The 14,388-nt window shown below is 29.1% G+C and overlaps 1 protein-coding gene and 1 long non-coding RNA gene across 2 annotated transcripts; both read right to left on the bottom strand.

Annotated features, from left to right (window-relative positions):
- Nucleotides 1–335: 335 nt before the first annotated feature.
- On the bottom strand, nt 336–1,705 carry LOC115702871 (uncharacterized). Its single transcript, XR_004008961.2, has 3 exons — nt 1,426–1,705; nt 1,207–1,316; nt 336–880 (listed from the first exon to the last, which is right to left on the bottom strand). It is a non-coding gene; the product is annotated as an uncharacterized LOC115702871 (long non-coding RNA).
- Nucleotides 1,706–5,855: 4,150 nt separating this feature from the next.
- On the bottom strand, nt 5,856–14,112 carry LOC115697363 (mechanosensitive ion channel protein 10). Its single transcript, XM_030624342.2, has 4 exons — nt 12,391–14,112; nt 7,083–7,203; nt 6,480–6,976; nt 5,856–6,391 (listed from the first exon to the last, which is right to left on the bottom strand). Exons 1-4 carry the CDS (start codon nt 13,575–13,577, stop codon nt 6,118–6,120), a joined length of 2,079 nt encoding a protein of 692 aa, XP_030480202.1. The 5' UTR covers nt 13,578–14,112; the 3' UTR covers nt 5,856–6,117.
- Between the last annotated feature and the right edge of the window lie 276 nt (nt 14,113–14,388).

Genomic DNA, 14,388 nt, shown 5'->3' with positions numbered 1-14,388 from the left:
GGCACTCACTCATTTACTTAAGGATTTCGAAATTATTGAAGAAGAAAAGAGAAGAAGAGGTTTCGGCTATAGAGAATAGATAGAGGCTCAGTTTTTCATCTGACAAAGTTCAAGTGTGAATGAGAGCCATCACTAGGGCTGTGCATGGGTTGGGTTGGCCGGGTTGAGACTATTTTAATGGGCCAACCCAATAAGATCGGTTTATTAAATTCTAACCCATTCATTTTAAATTTTATGTATAACCCAACCCAAACCAACCCAATCATTATGGGTTGGGTTGGGTTACAACCCATACTTTTCACAGTTACAAAAATTACAAAATTTAAATATGAATATGGTCACAAATTCATACCTAAATTAAAGAAAATAGAAAAATCATTCAAAGTTTATTAGTCATCCAAAATCCAAGTCTTAAAACTGTAAAAAAAATTGTCCCTCATAAATTGCCTATGAGTAACTAGACAATCACAGTGAGTGACTACAAACTTGAAAAAAATAACATATAATATTTCCAACATCATCAATCAAGAATATCAAGTCTTCTCCTTTTGGTATCCTTGTCCTCAAGTTCATTACCAACAATTCAACATAGAAAATTATTCAAATTTATGGGCAATCTATATAAAACTACTATATATATTCTATAACTACTAAAAGGAAAACAGCAACAACAAAAAAATCTGAACATAAATCAATGAGCACCAAAAAATTGAACAAATAAAGTTTGAAGTTAGAAAATATCAACAAATACAAGTTATATGTTAATCAAATCAAGGAGTGGACAAAATACCTTTATTTTAATTATTCCCAGTCAAGCAAAATAGCTATAGAGTTTTTATTTACTAGTTGGCATTTTCAACATTAATTCTTTGAGCTCAATCTGAAAAAAGAAATAAATAATATAACATACAAATATATCTCATGTTTATATATACATAAAAAAAAATAATCTGAAACTTTTTCTAAAACAACATAAATAATAAAAATAATTTGATTCCTTTTTACAATAACATAAACAATATGATCAAATCTAATTATAAAATATTACACTACAAATTAAATACTCATTTAATAACTCATTATATAAAAAATCAGAAACAAAAATAAAAAAAATAAAAAATAATTAAATCTGCTTTTTTTTTCTAATAAAATAAAAATAACAAAAGTTTCTAATGAAATAAAAATAACAAAGGGAAAGAGACGAACATGGGTGTTGGACTGATTTGGTGTGGTCCTGGACGGAGGGAGATTGTTGTTGAGTGCCAAATGAGAGAGCAAAGAGAGTCGTGGGATAGAGTACCGTCGCCGGCCCTTGCCTGAGATTTTTCCAGCAAACCAAAAAAAAATGGGTGAGATTGCGATTGAGAAAGGTCATCCATCAAACTTCCAGCAAAGAAAAAAATAAAGATTAGAGACATAACTTACCTTATTTGCACCCTTGTTTGAGTTTTTATGGTAGAAAAACTTGCCAATGGTGGTGTGTGTGCGCGTCAGGTAAGGGAAAGTGCAAAGCTGATACAGAGAAAGAGAGAGAGAGAGAGAGAGAGAGGAGGGAGGCGGCATCCTTATGTCTACTAGGGTTAGGAAATTCATACAAAAGAGAGAGGGAGATGGGCTGTGTTTGTCTGAACAATAGAAAGAAAGGTGAAGTGAAGGAGGCGGTCTCTTAGGGTTAAGTTAGGGTTAGGAAAAAGAATAAAATGTTATTTATATGGATAAATATATATATATATATATATATATTAATGTGAATAGTGCGGGCCGGGTTGGGTTGATTGGGCCACAAATGGCTGAGCCCGTTTCCGACCCATCCTACACGGGTTGACAAATTTTGCACCCATTTAACTTTCGGCCCACTTTTAAGCAACCTGTTCGGCCCATTTTCGGGTTGGGTCGGCCGGGTTGGTCGGCCCAGCAGTATAAATGCTCAGCCCTAGCCATCACTATCTATTTATAGGTAACCACCTAGGTTTAGGTTAGAATTATTTGGCATTAAAATAATGAAAAAATAAATGATAAAACCCATAAAGTGTGGCCGGCCATGGGCTTGGATAATGGGCCTCATTTATGCAATTTTTCTGTTTTATCATTCCTGTATCTGATTTTCTCAAAAAAGCCAATTTTCAAATTCAACTATTTAAATGCCAATTCTAATTATTTAATAACTAAAATTAATTATTAAATAATATTGTCATTTAATATATTTATTAATTAGACATATAAAGTCTCTTAATTAATAAATAAACCTAGAATCTCTTTTCTTTACAATTTTGCCATTGTTTAGTGAAAATTCACAAAGTAGACATAGTCTAACTTTAGAATTATAATTGATTAATCAAAATCAATTAACTGAGTCTTACAAGCAGTATGGTCTCAACTAGTATGGGGACCATGGATCTATATATCCGAGCTTCCAATAAGTAGATCAAGAATTTATATATTAAATTCACTGAATTATTAATTCTTCGTTGAATCCACGCATATAACTTAGAATTGCACTCTCAGTATATAGAACGCTCTATATGTTCCACGATATAGACACGTCATTAGTTATCCATTGTTATAACCCTAATGTGATCAATGATCCTCTATATAGATGATTTACACTGTAAAGGGATTAAATTACCGTAACACCCTACAATGTATTTTATCCTTAAAACACTTAACCCTGTATAAATGATATTTCAGCTAAGTGAAATGAGATCTCCACCATTTATTTTCGTTTGGTTAAGCTCGAAGGAAATCATCATTTACTTTCTATTCGCCAGATAGAAGCTATAGATTCCATATTTATGTTAGCGCTCCCACTCAATTGCACTACTGTATTCCCAAAATGTACGTATCACCCTGACCCAAAAGTAGGCTTAACTAACAAATCAAAGAACACGAATAACACTCTTGAGATTGAACCTAATCATATCAGGATTAAGATCATTTGATCTAGGATCAACAGGTGATATTGAATTGAATAGATATTACGGTAAATTCTAATATATCTAATCAAAGTTCAATATCGGTCCCTTCCGATCTATACTCCATACATCCGATGCTGGTAAACTTTGCCAATGTCCTGGAAAGGACATAACACTTATCCAAGGTGTAAGAATACCTATACCATGTCAGTCTAAATCCAGTGTTCTGACAAATCAGGGAATAAACTTTCGAACATATAATTAAAATTATATTCCACTGTGTTGACAACACGATAATCATTAACACATTGATATGTTCTGGACTTAAATAGAATTCATACATTATGTACATATAATCATGAAATAAATCATGTGAACCATGCAACATTAAATGTTATTTCTGATCTATATTAATAAGTAAATCTGATTATATTGAAATGAGTTTTATTTAGGGCATAAAACCCAACAGTTTTGTCCGAACCCTAGGAGCTAGGGGATGTTTTCTGAAATTGAATTAAGTTGTTTTAGGCTTATTTGAGTTAAATTTAAGGGCTGATTATGATGTTGAGCAAGTTTGAGTTCAAGAACTCACACTTAACTCAACTATGGTGGATTGTGCATGTTTGTGTTATTTTTGATTCTGTCACTTGGAAATGGTTCATAATGATGATTATAGGAATTCTGGAGAATTTTGGAAAGTTTAGAGTAGTGTTGAGTCAAATTGAAGAGTCTTTTTTTTTTTCTACAGTGAAAAACGATAGACTGTTTTTGCAAAAACTGTCTACCATTCTTTTAGGGAAAGACCCAAAAAATAGCTTGCTATTTTTACTGAAATGGCCTGCCATTTTTCAGGCAGTTTTTTCATTTAGTTGATTTTCTTGTATTTCCATGATATTTAGGACTTTGTCATGCTATTTATCGATAGGGAAACTTCTAGTTTCAAGTTTAGATTCCCGAAATTGTTTTAGAAAGTTGTTTACCTATTTTACGTGATTGTGACTAGGGCCTTTGTTCAGTGTGAGATTTTCTATTCAGGTCGATCGACACACTTGAATTTAAAAACGAGGTAAGATTAGCATAGAATATATATATGTGTATATTTGTATGTATGTTATATACATGCTGTTATATGATTCATATGTTACCAATACTAGTACGGTAGCGGTACTAAGTGCATGTGGAACAACACATGATGTTTAAGAGTGTAATCTGGTGTTACCAACACTAGTGCATGTGGTATAATACTTAGTTGTACTCAGGGTACGGTTCAAATCCTACCAACACTAGTACAATAGCAATATATAGTGCATGTGGTACAGAGGTCGTACCTTTGTTAAGAATGTTCTTAATCATTTGTGAAGCCTTGTAGATAGGTGTATGAGCACCTAAATACAAGTCGGTAATATATTGTATGTTATATGCTTTTCTTACTGAGTTTATCGACTCACAGTTATTGCTTGAATGTGTAGGTAAAGGAAATGTTAAGGCTGAGCAGCAATGAGTCCAGAGCTTAGAGATGGTTGTACATGTCCAGACAGAACGACTTGAAGAGTTCAGTCTCAAGACAACTCAAGTTTCCTTTTGTAGTCGATGTGCGACATGTTTATAAAGTTTATTTTGATTGTATAAATAAGTTTAAAAATGGGATCCCAACCCTTTTGGATAAGTTTATACATATTTAGAATATAAAAGTTTAAAATTATCTCGATTTTTAATAAAACCCTTTGATTAGCAAATGTGTGCATTGTAATTAAAAGTCACTATAGCGTGCCTAATCATTAAGGCGTTATAATTTTGGTATTAGAGCTGTCAGGTTGTCTACTGAAGATCATCACATATATTCTATTTATTCAGAGATAGGCATATTATCTCGTCAATTACATCTATTAATAATTATTACTCTTATCTCGCATATGCTTATGTGGTAGCGAGTTTGAATATTTCTATCAACTATAATTAATTGAGATGAGTTATTTAGTCGCATTTAATAATGCAATTTAGTATTATAATCATTGAGCTTATTCATATTTCTTTTGTAGTACACGTGTCAGCTTCTGGTAAATAGCCAAATTTTGGGTATAACAAATACATGTACTAATAAAAATATTTTTTTTACAGTTTGGAAGTAAGAAGGCATATGATGCAAAAATTGAGTTGTTACCGTTACAACGACAGTAGATAGAACTATTACTTGCGATGATTCATAAAGACCTGCAGTGATTCACGAAGGCTTGCAGTGATGCTAAATTGCATAAGAATTTTTTCTCCCTATTTTTCTTTATTTGATTAGATAGCTTGTAAATTTGTTTTTCTTTATTTTTTTATGTTTGGTTAGATAATAATTTGTAAATACTTAGACTAATTTTAAAATATTTGTGTAATATATTTATTTAGAATAATGTATATATACATTTAGTTACATAATTAATTTAATTTTTATTTATATGAAAATAATATTTAATTTAAATAAATTAATAAAAATAAACAAAAATAAATATGTGAAAAATAAATAAAAATATTTAATTTTCTATAAGGTCAGTTATTTATAAATAATTGACGCCATAAAGTAATACCGCATTAGTTATTTGCTAATAATCGACGCTATAAAGACGCATTATACAAATGACACGTCCTTATGTCGTCGGTTATTTTATAATAACTGACGACATAGGGTCTCTTTATACCGTCGGTTAATGCTGCCCCTCTATGGCATTATCTAGAATAACGTCGGTAACGAATTTTGCCAAAATCGATGCTGAAAGCTCAAGAAAACTCTTCTAAAACCTAATTTTCTAGTAATGCAAGTGAATCAAAGAGTCTAGTAACATAAATAGAAGTTCATGATTTCTCAAGATTTAGGTTAATCTAATTAGCCATCTTTATCTTCATGATATGAATTAGATTTTTATAGTAAATGACTAGTTTAATAAAGGCAAAAAATTACATAGCAGTTTTGTCATGTATAATCTCTATTATATAACGTACATTTACAAAGATGTCAAACTACATCAACAATCTGAATCAATATTGCTTGCACCAAGTGATAGACATCAATAAACCATAGCAACCGTTGATTAAAAACTCTGAACATTAATATATAAACTAAGTACACACAAATAAGAAGATAATAAATATGTATCGATCACCACACAATAGAAAAATACAATGAAAACTCATTATAAAAAAAGAAGCTAAGCAAAGAGTTTCAAGTTGAAAGACTAGGGCTGGGGTTGGGGAGCATGTTGAATTGAGTGAGACGTACTTCTTGAGGGAGAAGATGATATTTAATGGAAAGAGTTTCAAATATCCTCTTAAGTTCAAAGACGAGCTCTGATCTTCGACTGCTCTTTTCACCATAGTTCTGATGGTTCATGGTGTGTTGCACGTATAGACCCATTCTCATCTCATTCACGTTCTCTATCTCCTTAACTAACACGCTGTGTTTCGGATGCCACTGCTTCGGTTTACTCTCTATGTATCTGCACATCCATATCCATATAAGAGAATTGATGAATATGTATATAATGTAATACAAATACATATATATATATATATATAATTACGTACATTTGTATGGCTTTCTTGAGCTGGACAATGTCATCTAAGGGAGTAGAGAAATCAATGGTGAACTCTACAGCATCAGCCATATCAGGGCTCCTTCTAAAATTACTAATAGGCTTGGTGAGTAGCACAGAGTTGGGATAGTAAATCTTCTCGTTGTCATATCTCAAGAATACTGTGGTAAGAATGTTCATCTCCTCCACAATCATCTGAATGCCGTCAACGACACAACGATCACCAACATCAAAGGGGTGCATGACGAAGACAAAGATGATGGACTCGAACATTGTCTTGCATGTGTTCTGAAACATGAACCCAACTAGAAGAAGTTGCGAGGTGACCACAAAAACCACCTTGGTTGTGGCCAATCCCATCACTAGGAGTGACACCACCGTTATCACCACCATCACCACTGCGCTCGCCAACTTGTGAAGTTGGTGGACTGCTGTTTTCGTGTCGTTTAGAGAATGCGCAAGAGCTTTTCGCTCTACATATGCTTGCACCTGTGTATTATATATACAGAAATATCGAGTTTCATATATTTTAATTTATTTTATTCTAATAGACTAATTAATTAAAAAATATGATATAATTAGTTTTGTAATTTACCACCCAGTTTCGGAAGGAAGACTTTGAGATCTTTCCACCTTCTGATCCTTCGAAAAGAGGGAAGATGGTGTAAACCTCTTCATACTTGAGGAAGCGAAGTAAATCGCCCTCTTCTATGTATCTTGTTAAAGGTAATAATTGAGTTAGACATCAAATTGTTAAGATTAATTATATTAAATTTAAGAGTAATTAGTAAATTTTACTCTTGAACTTTCGACAATACTTATTTTGCCCCCTAAAATATACGACTTGTTAAGAATCCCCCTTAACTTTTACGTCTACAGAAATTTAGTCCTTCTCTTAGGTTCAGTCACATTATTCTGTTTAAATGATGAAGTGTCTTTGTAAATTAACAATTTTGCCCCCTAAATTTTGACAACTATCAAATCGTACCCCCTCAAAATAAACATGAGAAAGATTTAATACTTTTTTAAGTAAATCTTAAAAAATTAATTTAGATCTTAAGAAAAAATTATTTTGAATAATTAAAAAAATTAAAATATATATTATAATTTTAAAACTAATTAAGCGATTTAAAAAGTTATTTATTTTTTATTAAAAAATTCATTTAGATATTAAAAATAATATATTAAAAATTTATTTTTTGTAAAAACTAAATTTTACGAGCACAAACTTGAGTATATTTTATTTTTCTAAAAAAATATAAATTTGTTTAAGTAAAAATTTAGTTTAATTTATAACTTTTTTTTTTCAAAATAATTATATATTTTTATTGAATTTTTAATTATTTTTCTTTATTTGTTAAGATATGAGTTTACAAATATAAATAAGTTTGATTTTTTTTTTTTAAAAAAAAAAATCTTACTTTATATAAATTATTTATTAGATTCTTAATAATTTGGATCGCCGCCTTGAAACACTATCAAGGGAATGGATTAAGTTGTATAATGATATTCAAAAAAATCTATTTTAAATTGTCAAAATAGTAATTATATATTTTGTAATAAATAATTTATTGCAAATTTATTATTTAAATAAATTGGAGAAAATACAAAATTTTGTCTAGACAAAGACATCGCCATTGTCTAGTTAAGACAATGATGGTGCTATAATCACTGTGTTAAGACAAGGGATACACCTATAAAATAAGTCGAGCCCTACTAGATTTGTATGTAGATTAATTAATTAATTAATTCAAAAGATAATATTTATTTGAATTTAAATTTAAAAAATAGTTATAAATATTTATGTTAGTTGAGATATTCTCTCAAAATAATTGAGAGATTCTCTTCAAGTGGTTGAGATATTCTCTTAAGTGGTTGAGAGATTCGCTTAATCGGTTATTATATAATATTTACTTTAAACTAAATATTTAAATTCAAAATAAATAGCTATAATAGAATTGGTTAAAGATATTTATTTAAATATTATTATTTTAATATTTAAAATAATAAATAAATTTTTTAATTAAATTTTTATTATTATTATATTAATTTAAATTAATGTAATTATCCTAAATTTATATATACCCTATAATTTAGGAAATCTAAAAAGATTAATTAATCATATCACTATTCACCCCAGAGAAAAAGAGTTATTGCCCGTGAGTTGAGATCAAACCAAGAACACTTATACAGTTTTATCCTATTAGCTCATACTAATCTTTGTGTGTAGTGGAAGGTCTAGAAAATCACGATGTGAGTTCTTCATCACTATTATAAGGATACAACTTACGAAAAGATTCAAGAATATCCTGACTCGCTTTAAGAGGTAAATATTTCATGTCATCTTTTTATTTCATATTTCATGTATATAGGTGGTGATCCTTGAGATGTGGTACGATGATAATCAGAAAATATATTTCTGATGCATACCTAATTTAGTACCACAAAACTAACAAATAGTATCAAAGCTGATTCTATTCAGGGCCGGCCCTAGGCATAGGCAGGCTAGGCCCGTGCCTAGGGCCCACACTTTCCGGGGTCCAAAATAAAAAATAGAAAAAATTATTAAGCTTTTATTTAAGTAAAATTTAAATGTATTATAAGTAACAAATATATATATATATATATATCTTAGTTGGTTGAGGTGGATGACATAATGTCAAAGGTCATGAGTTCAAATCCCATAACACCTTTCTTTTATGTTTTATTTTATATATTTTTGAGGGCCCCAAAATTTAATTCGTCTTTGGCCCATATATTTTCAGGGTCGGCCCTGATTCTATTATGTGTATACATTAAATGTTGTGCGGATTTTATGTATTGATATATATATATATATATATATGAGTGCACTTTTGATGAGTTTTGTAATATTAGAAAATTTTGAGTGTTTATGATTAATTTTTCTATTTAATTAGAAAAATTTCTCATTTTTACATTATATGGGTTGAGATTAGTCCATCAGCTGAAAAAAAAATAATACAAAAAAACGATAAAAAAAGTTGAATTTGACTTAAATATTTTACATATAAACATATTTTTTATATAGTGTAAAAATATGTATTTTTTGATATTTTTTTTTAATTAAGTACCTAAATTAAGCATAAAAAATTAAAATTTTCTTCTATTATTGGCTATCGGACCAAAATTTAATGGTTTAATATTTTTAAAATTAATATTCATAATTAAATTTATTTATTACTCATGGTAATATGCCTTAAAAAATATTCCATATATATTTATTGAGTTTCTAATTAACAAGACATTTCTCCCTCATAAAATAACAACATTTATGGAAGAAAAAATAACAAATTTGTTTTGGTAGTGATCACGCTACCTTCAAATCCAAATCGACTGGTATTCAAAAAGAATAACTAATTTTATAAGAGAAAGAATTTAAGGAATGAAAAAGGAACACACCGGCCTATAGCTATTCATTCTTTTGTAGTTGGTAATTTTTTCAAAAAGTGATAAAATTGGTGTAGTGGTAGGTACTTAACTAATAATATTATCCCATTTGCTTTATACGAGCATTAATTCCACTCAATAAAAAAACATACCAACAACATCACTCTCATATAACAATAAATTATTTAAATTAATAATTATGATTATAAAAAACATGAATGATTGAACTGTAATCATGGGTTAAGTTTGTGGACGACTGAACGTGGCAGTGTGCCCTTTAATGTTTTAAGTTTAATTTTGATATCTAATTAAATGAAATTGAGTTTGAGTTAAGTAATGTTAAATAGAAATATATATTTGATGTTTTAGTGTAAAAAATAGAGCTTTTTTTAATTAAATAATAAAATTAAGCATAAATATTTTAATTTTTTTATTATCGGTTATTAAATTAAAATTTTTAAAATTCACATTTAATTATAGTTATCCTTTAAAAGTTCTCATCAATAGCTAATATTCATTAAAAAATAATCCATATATATATGGGTGCACTTATAATCTTATTTTTGTATATTTAATTTTGCTATCTAATTAAAAAAAAATAAGGAAATTATATTGTATACTCAATTTACTTTGTTTTTTTTTTTTATATTCTTTAAAATATACCCACTTTTATGATGATGTTCTCATTATACTTCTTAGAATAATGTAAATTATGTGATAGACTTAAGTGGAGGGTAAGGGTACATTAGACAATACACTCACAAAAGTGGGTATATTTTAATAAAATATAATATGAAAGTATTTTTGATTAATGGATATAAAAAATAGGTATTCCTTAACTTATCCATCTCATTTTTACATGGGATAATTTCACAAATACACAAAAACAACAAAAAAAAATTACAAAAATATGATTTCACGGAATTTTAAATATTTTTATGATTTTTTTTTATTTTATTTACAGAAAATATAGTTTTTTTATATTGTACTCTTGTTAATTTGTTGTTAATTTTTTGTTATCTGTATGTTATTTTTTGTTGTTATTTAAATGTTATTTTTATTTTACTTTAATGTAGTTTTTTTTTTTATTGTTTTCATGTTATTTTTATAAAAAACTGTAAAAATGTAAAAAAAATTCTTTAAACACAAAATGTAATTTTTTTTACAAAAAATAATACGTTATGTAATTATCCCTTTTGACTTAGATATTTTTTTATATATATTTATTTGGTACAATCTAAAATTATTTTTTCATTAAATAATTAAAATATTGAATAGAGTAATTAATATTTATAAATCATTTTATTTTTATATTTAAGTTTCTATATTATAATATTTTTAACCGTCAAACAATTTAATTATAATAATTGCAATAAAATTTCATTTTATTTTACAAAAATTAAACTTCTTAAAATAAATTTATTAAATAAATATGTTAAATAAATAATTATTTCTTTTAATCCCAATCCACTGAGTCTCTACGAGTTGTATCGAGCTCTCATGTATCTGGTTTGTTCTCTTACACATTTCTGAAGTTTTATCTTAAGCGTTAATAACAGATAGATTTCGAAGAGGAAGAAACCCTTTTTGTTTTTAATATTTTCTTCTTCTATTTATTTTTTTCGTAACAATTTCAAATTATAAGATTATATGTGAAATAATTTTAAATTACAAGGTTATATATATGTTATAGTTTCAAATTATAAATAGTTTTGCTATAAATATTTTAATAATTTAAATAAAAAAATTAATTGCTAAAATATTTTTATTAGTAACTAATTATAAAAAATTAATTGTAAAATAAAATTAATCATAATTAAAATTTTATAAAAAAAAAAAAAAGTATTGTGTTAAATATTACAAATTATAAATTATTTATTACTTATTTAATTTTTAAAATAATTATATTTGATAGTAATTTATAGTGATACTATTATCATCATCACAACTAAATTAAAATGGAGGTCAAGTGATTATAATGAGGTAAAACATTTAAGTGAATGGATAAAAAAACTATATGTTTAAAACATTAGTTCCTGGTACTTTACCATGTTATTAAAAGATTATTACGTACCTTCAATGAATAGTTTTTATAAATTTGATTAGAGGCTTAGAAGTAATACTCAAATTCCAGTTTAATATTTGATTAATATATTATATCTTGAAAAAACAAATCAAGATAAATATATCAATCAAATATAGAAAAATAAAAAAGAAGAACGAAAAGTGATGAGATGATAATTATAGTTATATAGATATAGTATATATGTATATAGATATTATTTTTTATTAGTATATTTAAATTAATTTTTTATATAAAAAAAAAAAAATTCATTATTTAGACCAATTAATATTATTGTAGTGAAAAATTAATTTAAATATTTATTTATAAGGATAGAATTTATTTATTTATTATAGGGGAAGTTAATTTATGTGGCAAAATTAGTGTGTATAATAAATAATAAGTGAGAGTAGAGTATAGATGATAAACTAACTTGGCACCAGTCTTGGCAACATGCTTAAAAATCCTCTTGGCCGAGTTACGAGCCTCCCACTCACTGGTAATTTCGGACTCAGTGGTCCCAAAATCATCAACCATGGTCGATATAGTGGAAAGCCCCGAAGACATCACGTGAGTCACAAGCCTCCTCACGCTCCAAGCCGTGGCACGACGCTGCCTGCTCAGCTTCCTCAGCATATCCATATCAATCCTCCTCCTCCCAGACCCATCTTGCTGCCTCATCAGCCGAGCCGGCATCGACTTAGAAGCCTTAAGCCGCCGAAGCCGCGTCTCCTCGATCTGATCCTCTTCTTCATCCGCGGGCGGACCCGAGAGCGCGTCCAAAATGTAATGGTGGAAAACGCTCTCCTTCATCCGATCGAAGAAGGTGGCCACGTGGAACGAGGATGCAAGAACTTTGACGAACACGATCTTCAGTAGCCAAATCGTTGCGCCGACTAAGATTGCGATTAGGAATCGGAAGATCTTTTTGAGGAATTTGTGGTGTTTGTGAACGTCCGGGAACATGATCATCCACGCAATTAGGACGAGTGCTAACCACGCGCAGTTCTGGAAGCTTTTCCGGAGACCGTGAACGAAATAGACTACTTTCTCTTTGAGCATGAAATTCTTCTCTATTAGGAAGACGGAGAAACCGACGACCCAGCCCGAGAGTAGGCGGCCGCAGAAGACGACCATGATCATCAGGCACCATTTCCAGATCTCCAAACTCCATTGCCTCTTGTGTTTGAGTGGTTGAAGAGTGAGGGAACAGATTAAGCAAGTCATTATGATGAGAAACAGAGAACATTCCATCACTGCTCTTTTGTTCATCTTTTTCTGGCGTCTTCGTTGTTGTTTTCTGTAGCGGTCGTGGTCTTCGTCGTTGTAGACTTCACCGTACCACTCGGCGTCGTCGTTCTCATCATCATCATCATCATCATCATCATCGGAGGATGAAGTTGTGGTTGGGTGGAGTTCATGGGAGAATTCGGGGACTCTGTTGGGAGGGATTAAGGGATGAGTGAACTCCTCGAATCGAGACCTTGGTTTTGAATAGTTGAGACGTCTCAAGATTTTGTGATTATTACTGATAATATTATGATCTGGTAGTGGTGGTGGTGGTGGGTCGATGGTTAAAACCACCTGCTCTTTATTATTGCTTTTCTCCGCTACTTCCATGCCTCTGGCCACCACTAATTCTTACTATACTATAGAATGGGATGAAATTACAAATATTGATTTACATCTTATATATATAAACGCATAGTATCAAAAAAGAAATGAAAAATAAAATACATAAAAAACGAATTAGCTTTTTGTTTCCACTTCCTTACTTCCAAAATTACTTCTTTTTCTTTTGAGGATTATTATTAATTTAGTGGGTATCTATCTACCTCTCCCCCCACTTAGGGGTGTTCATCCGATCCAATCCGCACTTTTTTGGTCAAACAACATCCAATCCGCACTAAGTGCGGATTTCATATTTTGGATCCAATCCGATCCGCATAATAATTTAAATCCGATCCAATCCAATCCGCAATAGTGCGGATTGGATCGGTTATTTTGGATCGGTTATTTTTTTAATAATAAATTATTTAATATTTCATAGAAAAAAAATTAAAAAAAGACTATTGTTTCTTAATCTCAAATAATATTCTATTTCCATCACCATTTATATATAAATCAAACCCATATACATATATGTTAATATATACTTTACACTAAAATATATATGTATTTATTATTAAAATAAATAAATTAGTATATATATTTAAATTTGTGTGTATGTGTCTATTTGAATAGAATAATTTTTCTAGTGTTTTTTATTATAAAATAAATAAAATAGACTAACTCAATATATTACTAAAAAAGATTAATAAATTAGAAATTTGTGTTTTTTTTTTAATATTACTAGAAAATTAATATATATTATATATTATAATTTTTTAAAAATATATATAATTAAGTGCGGATTGGATTGGATCGGTTA

This window comes from Cannabis sativa, chromosome X (assembly GCF_029168945.1).
Source record: "Cannabis sativa cultivar Pink pepper isolate KNU-18-1 chromosome X, ASM2916894v1, whole genome shotgun sequence".
Classification (NCBI taxonomy): Eukaryota; Viridiplantae; Streptophyta; class Magnoliopsida; order Rosales; family Cannabaceae; genus Cannabis; species Cannabis sativa.
This window is presented reverse-complemented; position numbering and strand designations above follow the sequence as displayed.

Bases quoted from the DNA above. Each gene is read 5' to 3' on its own strand.
- LOC115697363 (XM_030624342.2), bottom strand. From the start codon at position 13,577: ATGGAAGTAGCGGAGAAAAGCAATAATAAAGAGCAGGTGGTTTTAACC. The intron at 7,204-12,390 runs GTTAGTTTATCA...ACCTTTAACAAG, and splicing joins GTTGCCAAGACTGGTGCCAA to ATACATAGAAGAGGGCGATT. The intron at 6,392-6,479 runs GTACGTAATTAT...ATGGATGTGCAG, and splicing joins CTCAAGAAAGCCATACAAAT to ATACATAGAGAGTAAACCGA.